The sequence below is a fragment of the Nelumbo lutea genome, chromosome 4 (assembly GCF_056320005.1).
Source record: "Nelumbo lutea isolate HS-2025 chromosome 4, American lotus-T2T, whole genome shotgun sequence".
In the NCBI taxonomy this organism is placed as follows: Eukaryota; Viridiplantae; Streptophyta; class Magnoliopsida; order Proteales; family Nelumbonaceae; genus Nelumbo; species Nelumbo lutea.
Window position 1 is genome coordinate 98,524,722 of NC_142687.1, and position 26,838 is coordinate 98,551,559.

Here is a 26,838-nt window from a genome sequence, read left to right on the forward strand (position 1 = left end):
AAAGATTTTCTTTGGGATGGTAAAATATGATGACAATAAATTTCACCTTGTGGTCTTGAGTAAAGTTACTTCACCAAAAGAAGCAAAGGCTTGGGTAGAAAATCAAACTGCAAAGTAAATAAGGTGCTCTTAGGGAAGCAACTATGGAGAATTTTTCAGAACTAGACATGCTTTGGAGATGAATCATTAATGCCAAATATGGTAGTGGACATTTTGATGGAATTCATGTCAACTTGGTGATCCGAACAAGAGAGAAACACAATATAAGGGGTGCCAATAGAATGAATCGACCCCCACCCCCAAAGAGCCTTTTATATATTAAAATATGTACAATTACAAGAAAAGCCTTATAGGGATGAAAGAGGAAAAAATAAAAGAATAAGACACAATACATCAGGGACTTTTATAATAGGATACATCAAAACTCTCCACACTCCCCCTCAAACTGATGCGAAGTCATAAGCATTGGTTTGCTCACAAGAAAGAGATGTTTTGATCTCGTCATAGCCTTAGTAAAAATATCAACAATCTGCATATCTGAGGCCATATGAGGAAGGGAAATAGAATCTATAAGAAACATGCCTCTAATAAAGTGACAATCCACCTCACTATGTTTAATCTTCTTGTGGAAAACTGGATTTTTAAGGCGATATTGATAGCACTGGTGTTGTCAGCATAAAGAGGAATAAGGGTAGGAAGATGAGAACATCCTTAAAGAGAGATGCAAGATATCAAGATGAGTCATAGACTCATAGTAAGATAAATGAGAGAGCCCACAAGTTGTTGAAAGAGAGTGGCATCAAGAAGTAGTGAACCTTCTGACTTTGATAACTTGACATTCAACTCTAAAGGAGTATCGACCTGCTTGTTTTCATCATCAATAAGACCAACCAACTTGACAAGATCAGAAGCATACACATAAAATATCCTTGATCACTTCTTTGGGCATCAAGTCCTAGAAAGTAGGTGAGAGCACCCAAGTCCTTCATATGAAACAAACTATGAAGAAGGGATTTAAGTTGTCTAATTCCTTCTTTATCATCCCTAGTCAACAACATATCATCAACGAACAGGAGGATCATGATACCTTGAGGTCTTCTAGGAATAAGGAGAGAATAATTAGAACTTTGGCTATAGCCGACAACAACAAAGAAAGAAATTGGGGAAATGAAGGAAATCATTTTTCACATCCAACTGATAAACGGACCAAGAGTGTACAACTAAGAGCCAAAAGATCACGAACCGTAGTAATCTTGGCAATTGGGGCAAATGCCTCTTCATAATTAATACCATATTCTTGCATATACCCCTGGGCAACAAGACAAGCTTTGTATTGTTCTAGGGAGCCATTGGACTTCAATTTGATACTGTAGACCCATCTACTCCTAATAATAATGGCATCCGAGTGTGTAGACACAAGATCCTAAGTGTCATTTTCATGCAAAGCTTGATGCATGAATCTTCTTTCCAATGAGAGTTGCTATTGGCTTGCTAATAGGTACAAGGAATATTTATGGAAGATAAGACAATAGACAAGGAGCTATGGCTTGAAGGGAAACCATAGAAGTTAGGAGGTCTAGAAATGCGAGTAGAACGACGAAGAGGAACAAAAGCAAAAGGGGTATATGAAACAAGAGTATGTGAAAATAAAGGAGTATCAATTACAGGAGTGGTTGTGGGATGATCTGAACTGGGACGAAGGGGGTAACAGGCACAAGGACTAGCGCACACAACTTCTTGCGAGAGAAGAAGAGAAGATGGGCATATATGAAACAAGAGGAGTAACTGAAAATAAAGGAGTATCAATTACAAGAGCGGTTGTGGAATGATCTGAACTGGGACGAAGGGGGTAATAGGCACAAAGACTAGAGCACACAATTGCAGGAGCGGTAGGCAGGTGGATCATGATATAAAAATCCCTTGTGGTTAGGATTATAGCCCACAAAGGCACACATAGCAGATTGAGTAGACAATTTAGAGCGCTCATGAGTAGGGAGATGCACAAAACATTAGCAACCAAACACATGAAGAGTAGATAAGTTTGGCGGACGACCAAACAGTTTCTAAAAAGAAGATGCATTAGCAAAAATGGAAGAAAGAATGTAATTGATCAAGAATACATTCGTACTAGCTGCTTCCACCTAAAAGGAAGATGATGCATGCGACTCCTATAAAAGGTCCTCACAACATTGAGAACATGCCCTTTCTTATGCTCTGCCACACTATTCTGCCAATGAGTATCTAGACAACTTCGTTGAACTTGTATCCCATTAGTCTTCAAGTAAGATAAGTTTCCGTCCGTGTACTCTCTCCCTGAATCTGAGCCGAGGATACATACACAAACTTAAACCGAACTTGTACTATGGTGTGAAGTAGCTGAAATGTTGGGAAGACTTTTGATTTTTGCCGAAGAAAAGAAATTCGTGTGTACCTAGTGCAATCATCAATGAATAGTACGAAATACTTGTATCCCAATAGAGAAGTAATGGATGAAGTCCAAACATTAGTATGCATAGTTTTAATGGAGAAGTAGCATGTTTAGACTTGTGAGGAAAAGGCAAAGTACAACAATTACTCAAACAAGAAACACATGTAGTGTCAAAAGTTTGCGAAGGGGGAATCTTATTTCTTATAAAACTAGAGTCCTACAAAAACTTCAATTTTTCAAAATGAGGATGACCCAAGCATTTATGCCACAAATCCCAAACATTATTTATTTGACCCAAAAAAGAACTAGATGAGGAAAAACTGAAATAAGCTTATGACTTGGCTATGTGAGACTTCTTGAACTCCAAAGCAAACAGGTGGCCTAACCTACGTCCCTTCCCTTTCACCTTCCTAGTGCACCAGTCTTGGATCAAGAAACCATCAGAAGAAAAAGTAAGAATGTGACCATCAACAAGTTGATCTACTAAAATAAGGTTAGTAGTGAGATTGGGGACAAAGAAGGTCTTGGTAAGGGAAAAGGAAGTGGAGGGTGAAAGCTTAAGGGACAAATCATTACTACCAATGATGCTCATTTTTTCACCATTGGTAGTAACAATGTCTATATTATGGGTTTTAGTACAATTACTTGAGGGTTCTGGGTGGCTCCGGTCATATGATTAGTAACTTTAGAATCAATTATCCAAATAGGAGAAGAGGAAGAACAATAACCGGAAAACTCACCAAGCCAATAGTAGATAAAGCAGAAGAGATAGCAATGGATACTAGTTGTTGAATTTTTCCTTCATCCAAAGGTGTAGATGATTCACCTTTAATAGGTGAATCAGACTTGGTATAAGTGATGTTGGACGTCTGGCCCTCAGTCACCTGATATGATGAGGCTGGTTCTTCTTTGAACACCCTTAGCAGGTCAAATGGGGCAATCCAGAATAATGTGACCATGGTGCTTACAATAAGTACATGCATGTTTCTTCTTACAAAGAGAAGCAATATGGCTGAACCCTTTACAATCATAGCATTGAACCTTTGAGAAATCCTTAGCAGCTGGCTTCTTACTCCCATGTGCAACAAAGGCAGTATCAGCCCAAGAATCTATCAGTTTCCCATCAACACTAGCAGCAGTTAGAAGTCTAGTCTCCTCCCTTAGCAATTCTCCAATCACCGAATCCAAATTTGGAAGGGTTCCTCTATTCAAAATATTAGACTTTATAATCTCATACTTAGGTGCAAGTCTCCTAAGGAACTAGTTCACCTTTCTCTTCTCGAAGTGCTTCTGGAGATACTTAATGCACTCTGAGGAGTTTGAGGGATCAATGTGAACTAGTTCATATTCTGCCCACAAATCAAGAAAACTAGCATAATGTTCTTGCATCTTCTTATCCCCTTGGTAATAACTAATTAGCAAAAATTTCAGACTCCATTTAGTATTGTCTTGACATGTTGGACTGATGGTAAACCTTCTTCAAGTAGGTAAACATCTCATAACCTGTTTGCATCCTTCTCGTGGCTACAGCAATGTGAGAAAATCAAACTGAGAACCCAAGAAACGATTTTTCTATTGTCCAGCTTCCATTGCGAAAAGGTCTTGGCACCAGTTTCATCAGGATTAGTAACATTTCCATTCAATTAACCATCCAGGCCTTTTCCTTCAAAAAGTTAAAATGGAACTTCCACATGCTGTAATTAGTTCCATCAAACTTCACAGGAATGATATCAACTTTCTCAGCCATCTTCAAGGAGTAAACAAAATCTGGAGAGGAAAAACAACACTGAAATCAATACTAAACTGAGAAACAAGCAATTCACCACTCAAATCTGATCAAAGTCCAGTCTAAGCTCTTTGTGGAACACCTATCACTGTAGGAGAATAGGATTCTTCAAGAAGAAATCCTTAACAAGAAGTATCTATGGATGACAGTCCAAAAAAGGAAAGTTACCGGACTGTCGATCCAAAGTAGGGATCGAAAACCCTTCATAATAGATCCAAAACTCAACACGAAGAGAGATTATAAAGAACCCTAGGGTGACACCAGATCTGAAATCCTAGGCTGATTGGATCAGCTGATTGAAAGAAATCAATAAAAAACCAACCTGCTAGGTGTCCTTTCCAGGCAAAACATCAGCTTCTTGAGCCATTCGAAACAGCCTCCAGAAAGCATTCAAAGCAGAAATTGGATATAGATAAAAACTTCTTGAAGTCCCCTTCTAAACCACAGATTCAAACTTGGTGATTCGAACAAGAGAAAAACGCAATTTACGGGGTGTCAATGGATTGAATCGACCTGCACCCCAAAGAGTTTTATATATTAAAATATGTACAATTACAAGAAAGCCCTTATAGGGATGAAAGAGGGAAAAAATGAAAGAATATGATATAATACAACAGGGACTGTGATAATAGGATACATTAAAACTCTCCACAATTCAAACACTATGCTTATCTTGTATGGATCAAGTATTAGGAAATGTATCCACATTGTAAACCATATAAGCACTTTCTCTACTATAAATGTAAAAAGAAATTGTAAATGTATGGGGTGCAATATGTTTGTATTTTATTGACGATTATTATATATTGTACAAACTGATGGATATATTTGATAGGTGGTAGTTAATCTTGCAGTACTCATTGGCCATCCTTAGAACTATGTTGAAACAATTTTCTTGACGCGTAATTATTTGACTGCTCATTTTCCATCTGATTAAATTAATTGATATTTTTTTCCTTGAATAGAACCGACCTGCTGAGCTGATTGCGAAGTTTCTAGATGAAAAACTTCGTGCTGGTAACAAAGGAACATCTGAAGAGGAGTTGGAGGGCACACTTGATAAAGTTTTGGTTTTATTCCGGTTTATACAAGTAAGTTGCTTAAACATGTTTCTTAACTCTGAAAGGGAAATTATGAAGTTTGTTCTTGCATGTGGATTATTATTTTATTCTATATCTACATTTGATGCTTTTTCTTTACCTTGGTTTATTGCATCTATGCATAGAGTCAAATTATTATGTACTTTCAGACACTGATAAACATGTCTCATATTTCATCTCCTTGTAATAAAGGGTAAAGATGTATTTGAAGCATTTTATAAGAAGGATCTTGCGAAAAGGTTACTGCTGGGAAAGAGTGCCTCTATTGATGCAGAGAAGTCAATGATATCCAAGGTAACAGATAGGTTATCTATTGGCAATTAGTTTATGTTTGAGGATTAGCATTGTACATCTTTTCAACAAGTTCTTTCAACTATTTCAGCTGAAGACAGAATGTGGTAGCCAGTTCACAAATAAACTTGAAGGGATGTTCAAGGTGTGTATCCATGTTCTGACCAGTTGCCTCTTTTGTGAAAGGTTATTTTTTTCCTTGTTTTAGAGCTTCATCAGAAATGCTGTGCTTAGGACCTATAGGTTGTGTTAGTGCAATAATTTGTAATTAAATGATATTGATTTATATTGCTGAAGGTTTTACATGTATTAGTTGACCTAGTCTCCTTCCTGTCTGGAGCTTCTTTCATATATTTCTTGGTTGGATCTTTTGTGCTTTATTTATTGAATTAGATCAAGTAGAAACAGGTTTGTTTTGGTTTAGCAATAGAAAATTTCTAAGAAAGGAGGAAGGAAGCCAAGCAGATGAGAGTAGTTTAGTTTTGTCTCAACATGCTGATAAATTGAGGGGGAAAAGTGGAGCTTAAGAGTTTGGTAGACAGGGAAGTTAGAATTGGCAAGAGTTTAGTGCTTTTCTTTTGGAGAGGTGAAGAGTTTGCTAGAAGAGCTTTCGAAATATTTGAAAAAGGGAAAAGGAAGTGAGAGAGTAGAAAAAGCTTCAATGGAAACCAATGTTTTAAAATGCGGAGGTGTGATGCGAGGCATTCCACTACCTAGAGGCGTGAGGCATAGGGGTGCTCACGGTTCGGTTAACTGAACCATGGGGTATTTTTTCAAACCGAACCAATCTGATTGGTTTTTTAAATATCCAAGTTGAAACTAAACCGATGCAATTGGTTAACCAGTGGACCGGTTAACCGCGGTTCGATTTTTTGGTTTTTTTGTGCACTTAAAATAAAAAAAATAACTAAAATTGTCACAGTTGGTGGTTGCTGTCGGTGCCGCGTGCCAGTGGTTGCTGTTGGTGCCAGACTGGTTGGTGTTAGTGGTTGCTGTCGAGTGTTGCTTGAAGTGAGAGCTTGAGAGGTGGCGCCTGACAGAGACGTAGAGAGGAGAGGTGAGAGAGAGAGAATAGAGATACAGATGGCATTGGACCGTTGGTGCTTGCTTGTCGGCGAGGCGATCGGCGTTGCTGCTTGGTGCTTCCGTGTTGGTGGTTGGCGTAGGCCACACGGCCATCTGGAGTGAGGAATATGAAGAGTCGAAGAAGTTAAAAGAGTAAGAGAATTGAGAGAGTGAGAGAGACAAAAGAGAAAACTGAGAGATTGAGAGAGAAAAAAGAGAAAAGACTAAGAGAGTCTGTCACTCTGGCAGTCTGGCACTGTGACGTCGAACTTTCAATTGAAATTTGAACCTTTTAAGGCTGAAAGTCTCTCAGACCGCCGAATAAACCGAACTCTTTTATTTGATTTTCAAAAAAAAAAGAAAGTATAATATAATATATATATATATATATATATAATATTATATAAATATATTACTGTATATATATTGGTTGGTTTGGTTAACCGCCGGTTTTTTTAAATGGTTAACCGAAACCGAACCGGCCGGTTTGGTTAACCAATTTTTCGGTTCGGTTTGCTCACCCCTAGTGAGGCATAGTTTAGAACGTAAGAGGCGTAAGCCTCCCGAACACAAAGAGGCGTAAGCCTACTTAAGAGGAGGAGGGGGGGATGAAGAGGAAGGAGGATCTTATTTTTCTTTATTTTTAATAAAAATCTTTTATATTAAGAAGAACGAAGATGCATATCACTAGTTAAAAGGGGGGGTCTATAAATTTTTTTCATTTTACTCTTCAAAAAAGAAAGCAACGGAAAATTGGAAATTCATCAAGTAAAAAGGAAGATGCCTAAGTGATGCACCAGAGGCAAAGGAACTCATCAAAATAAAAATAAGAGCAATCCTTCATGTTATTGACAATTTAGAATGTCTTACTGTATGAGCTCAAGTAAGGCTCGGTCCTTTTGATCTTCTATTTTTTACAGTGGACAGGTTTTGCACCTACATTTGTTAGTAGGGGAAGGATTAAGATTAGAAATAAATCAGGAAGTGAAAATGATGAGAAACAAGGGACATGTTCTGGATGATGTATTGACAAAACAAGAATATGTCTATAACAGTACAGTGGGTTGGGAGACCAGCTAATGCCGATGTGTAGGAAAAACAAGGGACAAATAAGGAAACAGTGTTCTGGGTGCAACTGTAACTCTTGTTTAACATTAACATTCATGTAATCTCTGTTGTAGTTTATGTATTTGCTGTTTGGAGAGGTGGCACCTCGCGCCTTTCTAAGGGGATTTTCATGTAACCAATCTTTGAAATAATGGAAGATGATTTTAATTATAAAAAAAAAGGTGAAAATGATGAGAAGAAAGAAAGTAGGATGAAGAAAGAAAGAAAGAAAGAATAAAAAAGAGAACCAAATAGGCTAAAGGATAATGATCCAATCAAAAAAAGCGAACCAAATAGATGATTTTATTTATCAAAAAAAAAGTGAAAATGATGAGAAGAAAGAAAGTAGGATGAAGAAAGAAAGAAAGAAAGAAAGAATAATGATCCAATCAACCTATTCACCATAATCTATATAGTGTACTGTGAATGGGTAAAAGTAGTGATGGCAGTAGACAAAAATATTCAGCACTCCTCCACAAGCTGAACATAAATGTTAGTCATGCCCACACTAGCGAAAAATTTCTACCAACTTATGATGCAAGTATGCAACTAATTTTCAGACTTGACAAATGGAAGACAAACTACATTAGATGCAGCCTTCTTTTGAATAAAATTACAAGTGCTCTCATGAGTCTCCATGTACCAATGAATATGCTAACGAGTCAAATTGCTCTGATTAACCATATCATACTCAGGGTGGAGAGCCCAAGTAAGAAATCAAAACACTTAACACCCTATTCCTCTCAACCAACTTCTGAATTGTAGATACATCCTTAGGACTTTTTCCTGCTGCAATGACTTCAATATGGATAAGTAGACTGTAAGAGGCTTGATGCAGGAGCTAAAGAGTCAAAATCGGGATGTTCAAAATTCTTATGTATTTCTGTATTTTTGAAGAATAGGGGTATTTTAGTCATTTTAACTTGTGTATCTTAATTTCAAATTTCTAATCATGTTTAGTTATGTTTAAATTTTCTGTAATTGTTAAGTAGTTTAAGATTTATTTATTTTCTTTGTTGGGTTTATGAGTGGCAAAATTGTAATTTTAAGTTTTCTAATTTAGAAAGTAGTTTGGTTGATATGTTTAAAGTTGCAAAATGTGAATGCGTAGTGTTGGAGTTTATTTTCTGCTCGTGTTACTTGTGTGAGTGATTCCCCACAGCACTAGAGTGATTCTCGGAACCTTAGGAGTGATCCCTAGGCTTCTCTCTCCTCTCCTCTCCTCTTCTCTTCTCTTTCAAAGTTTGAACTCAGCTACTCAGCAACCAAATACCTTGGAAAAGGCAATCAAAAACCAACATTTGACATCAATTAAGGGACTGAATTTGATCCCAGGTAAGACTCATCTCTATTCCCTTCAATTCTCAACATCCACACACCATTATGGAGAGAGAAACTTATCTCTCTATATCTTCCCTACCACACCTTGATGAAAATCAGATCTGCTTCAACCATCCTCCATAAGTGGCCTAATTAATATTGGAAATGGTCCACTCTTTCTATTCACAACTATTTTATTTATGCATATAGATGGAAATTCATGAAGCTTGGCATCTTTACAGAATTTACTATTATAATTTCTTTGGTCTTGGGTTTGGAATAATGTTGTCAATGTTTGTGCTAAGTCCAACATGTAGAAGCACCATTGAATAGTGATATAGTTGAACAAAATAATTAAATGGATGGAGTACAAAGAAGAAAGCAGCATTGAACAGTAAATCAATGATTCAGAACTATTTATCCCTTGGTGGAAAAAATTGAGAGGGCTTAACCCTATAAGAAATGCATTTTTCCAAAATAACCTTTTAGGTAATTTCCCTAGACTCTGCCATCAGTTCCATGATGTAATTAATTGATGATGACAAGTGCTCTTTCAAGATTCAAATAATCAGCGTATGAGGATTGTGTGTTATTCTCTGTATAATGTTCCATAAAAGTTATTCTCGGGGATTCCAAAGGGGAGGAAAGAGATGGGAAGCTCAGAACTGGTACAGGAGAGAAGGGATGAGGACATGGACAAGACCAAACTTCTCCTTCAGAATGGCGGTGAAGGCGGGAGTTTGGCCGGACTTTGGACGATCCGAACTGAAAAATGTTGAAGGTAAGCAGGTGGTTTTTACGGAGATGAACGGGGTGGAGGCTAGAAGAAATTTTCTGTGACTGCTTAGTGGGAAGCTTCGGGTGGAAGGTAGGGTTACAGGAGGTGGATATTGGGCAAATAGAACCTGGAAGGATGTGGGGGGAGTGAGGGTGAAGAAGTTGGTGGATGAACTCTTTTTATTCATCCTGCCTTCCAGAGCATATGCGAAATGGATTCTTGATAAAGGTCCATGGATAATGGGGAGGAATCCTCTCCTCCTGGATTGGTGGGGAGCTAGTGCGGGCTGCTTCTATCCGGAGTCGGATGGGGACTTTGACCAGTTGGAGGCTACCTGGATCAGGGTGTTCGGTCTGCCTTTTCTACTTTGGTGCTTGAGCGTCATGAAAGCAATTGGAGATGCTTGTGGTGGTTTTCTTGAAACCGATGATACTCCTATTGAGCTGGCTACATGCGAGTGGATTCGAATGAAGGTGAAGAAGGGAGGTACGGTTCCTGATAAGGTGGAGATCATGGTTGGGGAATCTCTCTTCTCAGTTTCCATCTGGCTTGAAACCTTACCGTCAGTCCGAAGGTGGAAGATGGAGAGTTACACAGAAGAGAGGACTCATAAGGAGAGGGCGGATTCGACGGTTTCCAAGACAGTAGTCTTAGAGGATGGCAGTGAATGTTCTTTGCAACATGATCCTCCGAGAAATCTCCTGGGTGGTGAAAATGTGTCGGTGAGGTTGTCGGAGCTTGGTGGAGAAGATGATCGGACCCACGGCTTTGATTGGAGCCATTCGATTCCTCTGTCAATGGAGGGTCAAGATTTAAACTCTAGAGAGGCTCTTGAGGGAAGTGTCTCTTTGTCGAAGACGGGATTCCTTGGGGGTGGTGCAATGGTGGAAGAAATCAGAATTAAGAGAATTACAAGTGGCACCTATGCAGGAGAGCCTGCTGAAGAAAGTTAATGAGGTCAGACAACTCTCAGAGGTTGGGGATTGTGTAGATGTGCTTGTTTCGAAGCGGGTCTAGTCAGGAGCTTAGAAGAAAAATAAACTCCAAGTTTGCCAGTGAACCAAGATGGTCCGGAGGTAGACAAAGACAATACAGTCCGGCTAGGATTGAACCAGATTGTATTTTGGGTCGTTTGGAGCTGACGTGGATCACTCAACCTCCTTTGCAGTCAGGGCGGAATGAGTTTGGAACTTCGGTGAGTCTGTCTTCTCCTCCCCTTGAAGCTCAACTCCGAGGTGATAGTCTGGAGCTCACGACTTCCATCTCTAGTTATCCTGGACTGGCGAAGTCGACGAGTGCTGATCATCGAAGACTGCACCAACCTTCTCTCTCCCTAGTTCCTGTGAACGAGAAATTGCTGGAGGTGACGCCGTTAGCAGTGGTGGATGTTGAAGAACAAATTGCAAAAGTGAGTGATAATCTTGATCAACCCAGAGTGATGGTGGAAAATGAGAAATGCCCTATGGCGATCTCGCGACTGAGGAGGATGGTAAGTCGAGTAACAACACTTCTCAGTCTTCCTCCTAGGTTACTTCTAAGCTTTTAGAATTGGGAAACTTTCTGGGGGTCTCGATGGATGGAATGAAAGCGGAAATAGTGAAATTTTCGGAAGAGATTGAAAAAAGAAGTCTCTTGGAAAGGGGTAAGATGGTGGCTAAAAGAGGGGGGATGAATTCCAAGAGGAGCAGGGAAATGATGCGTCTTTCCTAGAGTTTGAATGAGAAGGCAAGGAGTAGTGATGGGGCTGTTAGGGGGTCGAAGAAAAACTGAGAGGGTGGGGTATATGAGTTTTGGAGTGCAGGGGTGTTTGCTCTTTTGATTTGTTTTATCAATGAATCTAAAAATTCTTTCCTGGAATGTTTGAGGGCTGGGGTCGGGGAGAAGAAGAATGGTGGTTTGTGATTCCCTGAAGGCATCAAATTCGAAAATTGTCTTGCTTCAAGAAACCAAACTGGAGAAAATTGATGCTGGTATTATTCGGAGTGATTGGGGAGATGGTCAGGTAAGATGGAGGGCAAAGGCAGCTAATGGGAGTGCAGGAGGGTTGTTATTGTCTTTGGGACCCCTTGGTTTGTAGTTTGATTTCTTGCAGGAGTGGGAACTTCTCGATTTCTCTAGTCTTGAAGCTGCAGGATGGCAATACAATTCAAGTCACAAATGTGTACGGTCCAACAGTTTCTAATCTTAGGGAGGGCTTTTGGGAGGAGCTGGTTGATATGAGGGGCTCTTTGTTTCATCCTTGGGTCATTGGGGGTGACTTTAATGTCACCTTATCGGTGGAAGTGAAGAACATAAGGAGCGGCAGAACTGTGTCAATGAGGCGCTTTGCAGATTTTATTAACACTATGGATCTCATGGACATCCCCATCCAAGGTAACAGATTCACATGGACAAGTAACCAAGATAATCCTACCCTGGTCAGGTTGGATAGATTCTTTCAAATTGGGAGGATATTTTTCCGGACTTTAGGCAGATCTTTCTGCCCAGACCTGTCTCGGATCACAGTCCTATTCAGCTTATATTCTGGCATCGGGAGAAGATCAAAGCTCCCTTTAAATTTGAAAATACTTGGTATGAGGAAGAGAATCTTATTCCATTGATGAAGACTGTGTGGGGAGATATTCAGGTGGAGGGTTCCAGCTCCTTTACTCTGGCAAAAAAAAAAAAAAAAATTCTGCTATCAAAAGGAGAATTAAAATCTGTAGTTTGGAGAAAAAGCTAAAGTTGGGGACTGAAAAGAAAGCCTTACTGGGCACAATCGAAGAGATTGATAGAGCTGAAGAATTGGGGCCAATTTCTGAAGAATTAAGGCTGAAAAGACTTTAAGCAAAAAACAGCATTGACAAATTGGTTGTGAAAGAGGAAATAAAATGGAGACAAAGGGCTAAAATTACTTGGCTGAAGGTGGGTGACAAAAACACACATTTCTTTCACAAAATGGCAAAATCTCGAGCTAGAGTTTCAGCTATTAATAAGTTGGTATGGGATGAGCAAAGCAGAGAATCAGATTCAGAGATCAAATCAGTTGCAACCTCCTTTTATAAAGAACTCTACAAGGAAAAGTGGAGGCTGAGGCCCTTTCCCTCAAATCTCCCTTTTAGGCAACTGAGTGAAAATCAGAAAATGTTGGCTTGAAAGACCTTTTACAGAAGAGATCAATGCAGCAATTAAGAATCTTGAAGGAGATAAATTGCCTGGGCCAGATGGTTTCACAAATCTCTACCATCTGAAGTGTTGGGATTTTGTGAAAGAGGATGTGATGAAGGTGTTCCAGGAGTTTCATGCCAATGCATCCCTGCAGAGGAGTTTAAGTGCCACCTTTATCTCCCTTATTCCAAAAATTGAGGGGGTTGTGAATATTAAGGATTTTAGGCCTATTAGCTTGCTGCATAGTTTCTATAAAATCTTGGCGAAAGTCCTGGTAGAAAGACTGAAAGGGGTGATAGGTAGTTTTGTTTCAAATAATTAGAGTGCTTTTGTTCCAGGCAAGCAGATGATCGACTCAATTTTAATTGCCAATGAGTTAATTGACTCTAGGAGAAGAGAGGGCATCCCGGGGGTTGTTTGTAAGCTTGATATTGAGAAGGCTTATGAATGCATCAACTGGAATTGTCTGGATAGGGTGCTGGAATGCATGAATTTTTGACAGAAGTGGAGAAACTGGATTAGTGTTTGTACCAAGACCCCTAAATTTTCAATCTTAATTAATGTGCAATCTATGGGGTTTTTTGGTAGCTCTAGGGGACTGAGGCAGGGGGATCCCCTGTCTCCTTTTCTGTTCATCTATGTTATGGAAATTCTCACACTTTTTAGTAAGAAGGCTGCAGATTCGGGCTTATGGAATGGATTTGCTATATCCCCTGGAAAGGAGAAAGTAAATATCCTTCAGTTCGCATATGATACTCTTTGTTTTGTGGATGCCTCTCTGCATCAGTTGGATACAGTGCTTGGAATTCTGAGCTGGTTTGAAGTGGTCTCGGGTCTCAAAGTCCACCTGAGTAAAAGTAAGATCATCCCAGTGGGCCAAGTATCAAATTTGGATGATTGTGCACGTGATGGCTTGTCATTGTTGAGTTCCTCCCGGTAAAGTATTTGGGACTGCCTCTTGGGGCCAAATTTTCTTCCTCAATTTGGTGCCCAATCACTGAGAGAATGGAGAAGAAATTGGCCTCTTGGAAGGCAAAATACTTATCCTTTGGTGGTAGGGTTACATTGATAAAGAGTACTCTATCCAACCTCCCAACATATTTTCGTTCTCTCCTTCCAATTCCAAACAAAATAGCAAAGAGGTTGGAACAGCTCCAAAAGAATTTCTTATGGAGGGGTTGGGAAGATGAGAAGAAAATTCACATTGTCAATTGGGAGCAAGTGTGCCTTCCTAAGGATGTGGGTGGTCTGGGAATCAGGACATTGAAAGAATTTAATTCTGCTCTTCTTAGTAAATGGATATGGAGATTTGCTTCTGAGAGGAAAGCATGGTGGAGGAGTCTTATTGCGACAAAGTATGGTGTGGTTTTGGGTGATTGGAGAACACTTGATCCCCTTCCATTTGGGGGTAGTTCTCTTTGGGCAGGCATCTCTAAGTACAACACTCTTTTTATGAATGGGATCGGTTTTAAAGTTGGTAAAGGGGATAGGATCCAGTTTTGGAAGGACCCCTGGTGTGTGGACGGTCCCTTGGCTGAAGTCTTTTCTCGTCTGTTCCAAATTGCAGAGAATCAAGATTCTTCAGTTGCTGATAACATTTGCATTTCTGGGGATTCTTTCACTTGGACTCTTGTCTGCAGGCGGAATTTGTTAGATTGGGAAGTGGATGAGTATGTGGATCTGTTGGGGCTGATTCAAAATCAGAGAATTGATTTGTGTGTGGAAGATGAATGGATTTGGAAGTGGAATGCAGATGGTAGCTTCTCAGTTAAATCCCTTTTTCTTAAGATGTGCAATTCAGGTCAGGAGAACTTCCCAGCTAGGCAGATTTGGAATCCTACCTGCCCCTCCAAGGTTAATTTCCTGGTTTGGACAATGGCTCTGGATAAATGTTTAACTAGGATTAATTTGGAGAGAAGGGGTGTTCAGATTCTTGATCCCTCCTGTGTTTTATGTGGAAATTGTGCTGAATCTACAGAGCATTTGTGTATTCACTGTCCAGTTTCCTCTTCAATCTGGGGACATTTTTTCAAGAAACTGGAGGTTTATTGGTCTATGCCTAAGTCTGTGAAGGAGCTGCTAATGGGTTGGAGATTGGAGGGTCTTAGCAAGAAAGGAAATCTTGTTTGGAATACCATTCTGCATGCTGTTCTTTGGTCCATTTGGACTGAAAGAAACAACAGAATCTTCTGTAATCAATCTAAAGCCCAGAAGAGGTAGTGCAGAAAGCAGTTGGGAAGATTTGTCCCTGGGTGTCGGTGAATGAGGAGTTTAAAAATCAGAATGTATCTCACTTATTTTGCACTAAATCATGGATGTACTTGTAATCTGTTTTGGGCCCAGGTAGACATAGTGGTCTAGGCCTTGTTGTAATCTTCATTCTCTCTGAATTAATTACTTTACCTTTTTCCAAAAAAAAATGATGACAAGTGCTCTTGCTAGATTTTAATGGTATTTTGCAGCTAGTTCTGTATCATCTGTATGGATTCCCATTTAATATAATATGGTCATATTCATTTGCAGGATATTGAATTATCAAAAGAGATAAATGAGTCATTCAAGCAGTCATCCCAAGCCAGGACAAAACTCCCTTCGGGTATTGAAATGAGTGTCCATGTCTTAACAACTGGGTAGGTCTTGCTTTCTCCAATTTAGTATTGTAAACATGTTATAACACATTAAGAGCTCAAGTTAACACTGCTATGCAAGTTCATTTTCCTGGAAATTTGTAATTTTGTTTTGGTAACTGTGTACAGGTACTGGCCAACATATCCACCGATGGATGTACGGCTTCCACATGAACTGAATGTATACCAGGTAGGTGAAAAATGGTTTAGGAGTTCTACTTTGGAAATTAAGCTACTTTGTGGTTAATCACCAGCTCTTTTATCTTTCATGGTGAGACAGGACATTTTCAAGGAGTTCTACTTGAGCAAATACAGTGGAAGGCGCTTGATGTGGCAAAATTCTTTAGGTCATTGTGTATTGAAAGCTGAATTCCCAAAAGGCAAAAAGGAGCTGGCAGTTTCACTATTTCAGGTTGTTCTTTTCTTAGATAATTCACTTTTTAATATTTTAGTCAAGAACTAGATTTTATTAAAGATCAAAAGCTTACAAAGCAAGAATTAGGTTGGTCTTTTCTTGGATCATTTACTTTTTTAAATATTTTACTCAAGAACTAGATTTTATTGAAATCTGAACATGATACTAGTATGCTCCAAAGCAGAAGCTATCTAAATGTCAATGCTTACAAAGCAAGGGAAAATGCCCAAACAAAGAATACAGGAAAACAGTACTAAGGGCCCGTTTGGTTCACAGGAATAGGGGTCTGGACTCTGGAGCCATTCCGATTCCAACTGTTTGGTTGGGCGGAATCGGAATCCCATTCCCATTCCTGGTGGAATGGCATTCCCCCATTTGAGGGAATGACCATTCCCTCCCCCTCCCTTGGGAATGAAGTTCCATTCTAGGTGATTTCAATTCCCATTCCGATTTCTGTCTGAACCAAACAGACTATGGGAATAAACCATTCTGATTCTGATTCCAATTCCTATTCCGACTATGAACCAGACCCGAAACTTGTACCTAAGAGCTCCAATGGGGTGTCCTAGCAACTTCACATGCAAGGAAATGAGATACAGAGATAGCAGATCTTAGTTCTGATCGGTGTGATTTGCAATACCAGTGAGATTTGGTGAAATCTCCCCTTTTTACTAGGGGGCAATATGAAAAATTCCAACCATATTTTTAAAATTTCATTAGAATTGTCAAAAAAATGTTTGAAAATATTTTCCTAAAAGAAAAATAGGGATTCTATAATTGGATGATTGCCTATCTTTAATGTAGTTCATTTACTTGGGTCATTTGATAACAGCCGACCTGAATTGACTTACTGTTTTGTCTTTTAATAGAGAAAATAATTGAATAGTAAAATATTTAGGGGTATAGTAATCTACCCAACTTCAGCCTCAGCCATTAAAGAGCCTAGAGCCTCCTTAAAAACTAATTCAATAAAAGACAAAGCAATAAGCTTTTAATTCAAACACCTCAACTATCATCAAATGGTCCCTAACTCAAAAAGTAACAACAACAAAACTGGGATAGAGGATTAAGATTCTCAATCTAATCAAAACATATAATAAAAAAAAGACAATCAAAACGGCAACTGAATGGCATACATACAAAAGAGAAGGTAATTAGAAAATTTAGGCAGAGAGAGATACCAATTTAATTTGCTTAATTTCTCTTATTTGATGTACACAGTTGGTTGCTTTTTGTATACAACACATGAAGTTTTAACAAGTTCTTTGTTTTTAGTAAATTTCCTAATTTCTTTAGATTTTTCAAGCATCTTAGGAAAGTTGGCAAAATATCCCTAAAATATTCTCATTCTTCATAGTGAAAAGCCCATCGATATTGAAATTGTGAACTATGCCAAGCAGAATAAAGAGTCGGTCCATCCACAATTAGCTTGTCTTTTTGATTTGATGATTAGCCTCCAATGCCTAAGAGCACAAACAAACATCCGGGAATGAGTATAACCAAATGTATCTGTCAATTATTACATGGTTTCCCTGCTTCTTTTGTTACCCTGTTTGTTAGATTCTTTTCTCCCTTTTTCTTTCTTATTTGTCTCATATTTTTGTATGCTTCATGCATGGTGCAGACTGTTGTCTTGATGCTATTCAATGATGCCCAAAAGCTTAGCTTTCAAGACATCAAGGATTCAACAGGTATTGAGGATAAAGAGCTAAGGAGGACTCTGCAATCACTTGCATGTGGAAAAGTTCGTGTGCTTCAAAAGGTGAGTGATGATCCCCTTTGAAATATGTTCTATCCCACTTCTTTGAATGGTTAAATATGAGAGAGATTGGGTTTGTTCCCAGTTCCCCAAAGGGAGAGACGTGGAGGATGATGATTCCTTTTTGTTCAATGAAGAATTTAGTGCTCCTCTGTATCGTATAAAGGTAAATACCTGGTCCTTTTCTTTTAATGGTTAAATGCGATAGTAAGCATTGGAACTTGAAGCTTCAAACATAGGTCTGACATTATCTTGAGGGAGCAGGTAAATGCCATCCAGATGAAAGAGACAGTGGAGGAGAACACAAGCACTACTGAAAGAGTTTTCCAGGACCGTCAATATCAGGTTTACCTATTTTCGTCTTCTGCTAGCAAGTAAAAAGCAAGTACAGTTCCGGTTACCGATTGCAAGTGTTGAATTAGCTGAATGAAAAATCTGCAATATTACTTGGCCACTGCAGGTTGATGCAGCTATTGTTCGAATAATGAAGACAAGGAAAGTGCTAAGCCATACACTTTTGATAACTGAACTCTTCCAGCAGGTTACAAGAGTTTTATTTCCATCTTCCTTTTGTTTAATTAGGTGAGATGGATATGATTGACATAGGGAACAAACTTGTTTTGATTGCACAGCTCAAATTTCCAATAAAGCCAGCAGATTTGAAGAAAAGGATTGAAAGCCTTATTGACAGGGAGTACCTGGAGCGGGACAAGAACAATCCCCAGATATACAATTACCTGGCATGATTCATCATGCTGTCACAGTCGGGTTTGCTCTTTTCCTTGTAAATGGTGCAGGGGGGGAATTGCTGTCCACACTGGGAGGCAAGAATTTCATGGGTTCATCCATCTTCAGATTTATGTACAGGAACAAGTAGTTTTAGTTTCATTTTCTTTAAACACTGTAAAGTATTTCTCTCTGTTCGCCACAATTTTTCTAGTTGTGGATTCAACCACCTTAAAGGTGAAGAAAGGATGATTCCTCGTCTATAGTAGTATATTTATTTTAGTGAACAGTTCACCTTTTTCTGGTTTGCTGCCAGTTTGATGCTTGCTGCAATGGTGAAGTACTAAAATCTAAGGCTGATAAATGTGATAACATGGGCTATGGTCTGAGATAGAGGGGACACTGCATGCTAAAATACTCGAAGGTTAAGTTGTTATCCAATCCACCCCTTTTCAAGATCCGGGATGTCTCGAACCTGGGTGATGACTTTCTATTTCTTTTATGACACATCATCAGTTATCCGTTTTTTTAGTTTTTATTTTTGGAAAATCTCTTAGTACTTCTAAGTTTTAGGAATTTGACTTATTTTACTCCCACTGTTTAGAAATTTATTTAAAGTATCCCAAGTTTTTTGACAATTGAATGAATTCTCCCGTCATTTAGTGTTTGTTAATAGAAAGATGGAAAAAACTATTTTATTCATCAGTTATCTAATTATCTTTAAATTTTCAAAATGAAACATTTGAATAAACCTGTTGTTAATAGAAATGCAAGAACCAAACCTTCCACCCCACACCTTCGGCTGTAGTTGTACTATTTAGTTTTACCATCTGCAATGTTGAATGATAAACATCAATGGGGTGTTTTTATTTTGGATTTTGAGAGGGGGGAAAGTTGGTCAATGGGATTTTGGTTGTCATTGACCAAGAATCTCATGTTCATTTTTTATATTAATGTGGAGACCATTGAAAGTTTATTTTTCTGGGTACCATCCCCTAGGTGGGTAAATAATTTTTCCACCTAGGAAGAAAGTTGTTAGTACTTGAATGTGGCAAAAATGCCCCTTTTAATAATGGATCTTTATGATCAAAATTGTTATTACTTTATTTATCTGAGAAATAAAAGAACCTGGGTAATGCACTTACCCGGGTAAGTGTTTTCTAGAAATAATTTATCCAAATAACTACATTTACTCGGGCAAGTAACTTACTGAAAAACGAATGGGACCCAAATGACACAGAAAGAAAGGCAGGTCAAACTTGTACTGAAGGCCACAAACTTGTTCAAACTCACCGTTTGTCCAAAAGCGAATAATGATTATTCTTGTGAAACACCCAGAATAGCTAACAATAGTATCGCAAGAATTTGAAGGAGGATAAAGAAGCGGATACCATAACTCTCTTATTGCGTTCTTTCCCTCACTCAAGCCTTTTTCTCTTTAGTTTGGCAATTGTACATGGTTCTAGGATAGCCAAATTTATAGGCAAAAAAAAAGTATCATTTGAAAGAATATTCCACAAAGCTATAGCAGTATGCAAAGTATTGCACATGTCCCATTTTCTTTTGATAATTTTTGGTGAGCAATATATGTGGGTTAGTGTGTGGTAAGGTGGGCCTTCACAAAGTTAAAGAATATGGCCAGCCCTTAATAGATTGAAAAGGGTAAGGGTTTTTAATGAGTTAATTGGAATGAGTTGATTTGAAGTGTCAGTGGTAAATTTATAAAAAGATTAAAATTACATTCACTGCATGCATATAAATCATTATTCATTTTCCAAATGAGGTGGTGTATGATGCTTTTATTACCTTGAACCTGATTTTAAGAAGAACCAATCTGGGTTCAAAGATCAGTAATCTCCGGTGGATTGACATCTGAAAAAGCTTAAGAAAAAAAAGTTGATCATGAGGGCATCAACATGCCTTAATATAATGTAGAGAGCACACAATGACAAAGAATAATTAATTAAAGGAAATATCATCCGGGTGACCAGGTTCAAATTTTGGAAACAGTACATCTCTCTCCCCAGACCCTACGTTGGTGGGAGCCTTCTGCGTTGAGCTGCCATTGTGTCACCAACATGCCTAAAACATCCCTGTTTTTGTTTTTGTTTATTCTGTTCTTTACATGTTCATATTAGCATGGAGCCATGGACTTATTTCAGTAGCCAAGTTTTAAAGTAAAACCAAAGTAGAAAAAACATTAATTAGCATCAAACATACAAGAGGAGTGGCAATTGAAAACAAATTAATGAATACACAATCTTTTCGTAGTGATCTGTGAGGTAAAATCTAGAATAGCACATACAAATTACAAGCAATAGAATAGTAGGTTGAATTTTACCACCCAATACTGAAACCATAAGGCTGTGTGGTTTGAATGAAAAGGTAAGAAAAGAAAAGGAAAGGTAGGGAAACCTTTACAAACTTTGTATAGGTTTTCCTACCTTTCCCTTCAAAGTTCAAGCCAAACATTGCCTAAAATAGAACTCTAGATGATAGTTGATGTGTTTTAACTTAATTTTCGTTCTATCTCTACTGGACATAGAACATTGGAACAGATAAGTGGTAAGTTATGTAAAATGGACGCAGGGACGGAGTCGTTTTCCTTCAGGTGGATTGAGTGTTATTTGTTGATTTGAAAAGAAGAGGACGATAGACTTGTTACTTTTTGCTAAGCAAAGTTGAAAGAAATGATGATAGAGTGTGAAGCTGCTGCCTGAAAGAGTCTATTATTTTGGAGCTCTCCATCTCTCCCTCTAATAACAGTACTTTACAACTTTTTTTTCTGGAACTGGAATCTACTTAATAAAATCTCTTGTAATTAATATACACTTTGCTGCACCGCCCTGCCACGTAAATAAAAGACAGAAAGCAACAATCTTATTAGGGTTTTTTTGTATCAAAAACCTTGTCGTTATTGTGATTGTATATAGGGTGCTCTATGTGCTGGTGGGTGGTTGACAATGTCCATGAAAGCAAACAAAGTGAGAAATCAGAAAAGGCCATGGGAGAAACGTTACAATTGGTAAATAAAAGAGCTGTGCTTGGGTCACCCCAGAGAGAATGAATTGTTTCTCTTGTTGAGTTTTAAAAATAAATCAAAATCATCTGGTTGAAATAATTATTGGTTTTCAATACAAAAAACACAAATCAAATAACATGTTCTTAGTTTTATATATGCATGTATGTATATTTTGTTTCCAAAACTGAAGCCATAATTGTGTTCTTTTTTTTTTTTTTTTGGTAAACCTCAGAAAGATTCCATTACTTATAGTAACATATTACATTGGGTACTATGGCTGTTCATACTTTCTACTACGATATTATATTTACATGCATTATAAGCAAGTTCATGGGCAACTATATTCATACTTCTATTTACATGGTCTATAACAGTTATATCAAAAAAGGATAGTAGATGTAGAACTTTCTGTTTGATGGCTTGAACTTGCCAGTCCATTTCATTATCCATATAGATGTTGTTTACCAAGCTTTCTGAGTCAGAAAAGATAGCCAGGCTCTTCATCTTCAGCTTTATGGCATATTGAATGCCATGTAAGAAGGGCCACCGTTCGGCTTGAAGTGAATTAGCTGTTACAATTCTTCTGCTACCTGAGAAGATTTCATTATCATTTGCTGAGAGAATCCATGCTCCTGTTCCTGCCATACCAGATGATGGATTAAAGGGCCTGTCGATGAACATTTTGTATTGTGCAGCTAATATTATATGAGCATGCAGAAAAGACGGATGGGAGGGCTGTATAACCAGGCTTGGGACTAGATACCAGCACATGTGATGTAGCAAATTTACTAGATTAATGATCTTATTTTTGTGCTCCGCTGCATTCCTCATATCCCATATCAACCTGAATAATATAAGGAACTTTGCAATGAAGGCTTATTTTTCTTCTTTGCTTAGACAGTTTAATTTAGAGTCTATCCACTCTTGTATGAAAAGATAAAGTTCCTTATTTCTTATGAGTTCTGGGTTTATTCCTAAACAAGCCGAGAGACATATTGCTCGAGCATAGGAGCACTCAAAGAAGAGGTGTTGCCAGGTTTCTGTAGTTACATGGCACAGTGGACATTTTCTCTCTTCTTCAGCAATGAAGTGCCATTTGTCCTTTGTAGCAACACCATTCCACCATGCCTTCCACATGAAGAGTTGGAACCTCATTGGAATTTTGCATTTCCATATGAGGTTCCAGTTCCAGTGCTGTCCGGAAGATGATGCTTGTGTTGACATGAAGAAATTATAACCTGACTTTACATCATATAGTCCCGATTTGGATCTCTTACAAATGATCCTGTCAGATGACAGGTGATGAGAGATTAAAGTTTGATAGATTGGGTAGCTGCTTTCTTGCTTAAAGATTGATTCAATTTTCCTTCTATCCCATTCACCTGACGTGGTGATAAGCTCATTCACTTTTAAACCCCTTAACTGAACGGCTGCTTCGGGCTTTATATCTGGGATCCCATTAGTTAGCGCTGGTACCCATGGATCAGAAATAAAGACCTCTGAACCATTTTTTATCTGCCGCATTGAGTTTGGTTTTAAAGTATCCCATAATTGGATAACCTGCTTCCACCATCCCGAGTCCGCGTGCTTTTTTTTGAGGGAGTAGATAGATTGATTTTTAACATATTTTGCTTTTATTGCCTCCCTCCATAGCCCCTTTTCATTGGACCACAATCTCCATATGGTGTGCATTGATTTGTTGTCTGCTGAGCCATCCCACCAAAAATTTCTCTGTGTTTGCTCTAACTTCTTTAAAGTGGCACTTGGAAGGATTGAGGATCCCATTATGTAATTTGGTACTGACTAGAGGGTTGATTTAACCATGACTATTCTTCCTGCTTGTGATAATAGTTTAGCCTTCCACCAACCTAGTCTTGTGTTAATTTTCTCTAACAATTCCAACTGATTGACTTTGCTTTTGTCCCAAGAGCAAGTTGGACTCCTAGATACTTCTCTGTTTTATTTAATTTTTTCATATGGAGTGATAAAAGAAATTTTACTTTTTTCCGATGCACCCCGAGACTGAAGAAACCTCCAGATTTTATTCTATTAATTTTTTGGCCCGATATCTTCTCAAATTCCTTTAGTACTTCTAAAATCCACTGCACTTGTCTGACCTCTGCTTTGCATATAATGAGACAATCATCCGCAAACAGTAAGTGAGAAATTCTTGGGTCATTTCTACTCAATGTGATACCTTGAATTTTCTTTTGTGCTTCCTCCTTGACAAGCAGACTTGAAAGTATTTGCATCCTAATGATGAATAGGTAAGGTGATAGTAGGTCTCCTTGCCTTAGCCCATTTTTAAGTTGGAAGAACTCTTTATTTGTTCCCTTTATTTTGATAGAGAATCTTGGGGTTTCCATACACCGTTCTATCATTTTATACCATTTTTCTGGGAAGCCCATGCTCTGTAACACTTTAATAATCAAATCTCTCATTCTGTCATATGCATTTGACATATCAATTTTCAGGAGGACCCAACCTTTCCTTTTCTTTTGTTTTCTCATTTTATGTACAATTTCTTTGGTTAAGATCACATTATCTGCACACTGTCTCCCTTTGATGAAAGTAGACTAATTTGGAGCAATAAGTCTATCCAGGTATTAATGCATCCTCAGTACCAAACACTTTGACAATATTCTGTAAATGACATTACATACACTAATAGGTCTGAATTGGCTTATTGTCTCCAGAATTTTTACTTTTGGGATGTACACTAAGTTTATAGAATTTATTTCCGGAGGAAATTTCTTAGATTCAAAGAATTCTCTCACCAAACTGCACACATCCGTTATTATTATACCCCAATTTTTTTTGTAAAAATATGGTGAGAAACCATCAGGAGCAGGAGCTGAATGAGATTCCATTGATTTAACAATTTGTTCAACTTCCTCATCCATGGGAGGGCTTAATAATTCTTGTGCTTCTTCCTCAGAAATTTTTTCCTGTATTAAATCTTGGACTTCTGGAATTTCAGAGTGGTCATTATTGCTCACCTCCTTTGCTTGAGCTTTGAAAGTTTCTGCTACTTCCTCCAAAGTCATTAGATCTCCATCAGAAGTTTTTTTAAGGAATTCTAAAGCATTTCTTCTTCTGTTGAAATTGGTGATTTGGTGAAAATATCTTGTGTTTTTATCACCTTCCTTAAGCCACAGTTCCCGAGATTTTAATTTCTATAATTTTTCTTCTATCATCAGCCATTTTTCATATTCCTTCAGTAACACTGTTTTCCTCTGTTGATCTTCTTGGATCCCCCCTCTTCTAGTTCAAACAGGTTCTTCTCCATCTCTTTGAGTTTTGATTCATTTTTTCCAAATCTCACCTCATTCCACTCTTTGAGAGCCACTTTACACCTGCGCAGCTTATTGGGGATTGATTTTGGTTGAGGTGGAGAAGCCCATTGATTTTCTATAATTTCTCTACACTTTTCTTCCTCAGCCCATATAGGTAAGAAGTGAAATTGTTTTGGCCCAGAGATCTGTTGAGGATATGTGTCAAGGATTAGAAGAGAATGATCGGAGAGGACATTTTCGATAGATGTGATCCTAGCAGATGGAAACATGGAATGCCAATGGATTATGGCCAAACCCCGATCCAACTTTTCTTTTACTTTCTTTTGTCCCCACATTTTATTGGACCAAGTAAATTTAGTCCCAATCATTACAATTTCTATTAAGGAGTGAAGTTCAATTAAGGTGGCCAAAGAAGTTGGCATTCTATTGATAGAAGTTCTAGCTCCACTGTATTCCCCATGGTGTAATACCTCATTTAAGTCACCTAAGATTACCCAATGTTGACTGTCTTTCATCTTAATATGTAATTCATGCCAGAATTGGGATCTTTTGCATTTAACAGGATGTCCATAGGTCAGGCAAAGGTTCCAATTTAAAGACATCTGAGGCAGATTTATAGATAAAACAATACATCTGTTGGAAACCTCATTTATGGAAATAGATAATCTTTTTTCCAACAGCAGAACAGACCCCCCCGACTGTCCTTAGGCTGGGTTGTGACACAGCTGAGAGTAGCTGATATAATATTTGAGTTTCTGATTTAAAGATAATGTTTTCATCTCGTTATTTTAGTATCATGTTCCATAACTGATATAATATTTGTGCTTCAGTTTATTTTTTGTTTTAAAGAATTATCATATTTTTCTTTATGGGGTTCTTTTTTAAAACAAAATCAACTTATATTTGCTTTTGAAAATAACACAGTTGAAGAACATGTTTTCTGTTTGAAGCTCATGTTGTAATTTCAAAAACAAATAAAAATGAAAACATTCATGATATTTTGGGTGACTACAAATTAGGACCGATCATGTTGTATAATTGGCCATGATCTTTTTGGTCGGTCATTTGATCTGCCACATGGCATTCACTTGGGATATATCAGTGACTCATCCGTGGGGAACACTCTTATTTTCCTTGAATAAAACACAAATTTCATCTATTAACTATAGTAGACTACTGCACTGTTTTCTTTGAAAGTAGGTTATAATTAATTGCATGGAGAAACTTTAATTTTTTAAGATTATTAAGCTCTTGAGCAATCAGATTCCTAATTTAAGTCTGTATATCCTGTATCTTTTTTCTTGTTTTTTTGATTCAATAAAACTTCTAATATTTCTTAAAATTCTGAAGTAGTATCAGTAAGAGGATCTTAGAGAAATCTATGTGGTATAAGTATGATTTAATGATGAACCGACATGAAAAGAGGAGAAAAAAGTTGATCGTGGGGCCCTCATCATGTTCCAAACAAAAGGCTGAACTGATTTATATCAAAGCAATAACAATGACAATTCTGTGTATAAAGCACAAAATAACAAAAATAAAATAGGGTTTTTTTGTTCGAACAAGGTACAAATGATGTTCATAACCAAAACATCCCAACTGATTTTGTTTTATTGTTTGTGCATCATATGTAATTAATATTGAGCTTATTTCAATAGCCAAGCCTAAAAATGAAGTAAAGATGAACATCAAGCATTATAAGTGGAGCGGCAATGACAAATACAATCTGCTCATAGTTGCTATGTTTTAATTGAAAATTTTCTGTTGTCTAGAAAATACAATATCGGAGAGTATGTTATAATTATATTCTATCTATGAGTAGAAGAAGAGACGAAAGAGCAAATCCTTTTGCACTCCACACTACTTTTTCTGAAACCTCCTCAAAGCACACTATGAAATATCTTTTAACCCTAAAAATTGCTGCATCGGCCAGCCAAAGACAGAAAGCAAATGACAAAAGAGTTTGATAAC

The 26,838-nt window shown here is 37.9% G+C and overlaps 1 protein-coding gene across 1 annotated transcript in view; it reads left to right on the forward strand.

Moving 5' to 3' along the window:
* LOC148862119 (cullin-4-like) overlaps window positions 1-18,838 on the forward strand; it is a 38,892-nt gene extending 20,054 nt beyond the window's left edge. Inside the window, exons 7-17 of the mRNA XM_088983658.1 lie at window positions 5,180-5,305; window positions 5,507-5,608; window positions 5,697-5,750; window positions 15,546-15,652; window positions 15,779-15,839; window positions 15,930-16,061; window positions 17,689-17,826; window positions 17,909-17,989; window positions 18,088-18,168; window positions 18,284-18,364; window positions 18,456-18,838. Of these exons, the coding sequence (XP_088839784.1) occupies window positions 5,180-5,305; window positions 5,507-5,608; window positions 5,697-5,750; window positions 15,546-15,652; window positions 15,779-15,839; window positions 15,930-16,061; window positions 17,689-17,826; window positions 17,909-17,989; window positions 18,088-18,168; window positions 18,284-18,364; window positions 18,456-18,569 (1,077 nt within the window). The 3' untranslated portion in view covers window positions 18,570-18,838. The remainder of the gene's footprint in view (window positions 1-5,179; window positions 5,306-5,506; window positions 5,609-5,696; window positions 5,751-15,545; window positions 15,653-15,778; window positions 15,840-15,929; window positions 16,062-17,688; window positions 17,827-17,908; window positions 17,990-18,087; window positions 18,169-18,283; window positions 18,365-18,455) is intronic.
* Window positions 18,839-26,838: the final 8,000 nt, after the last annotated feature.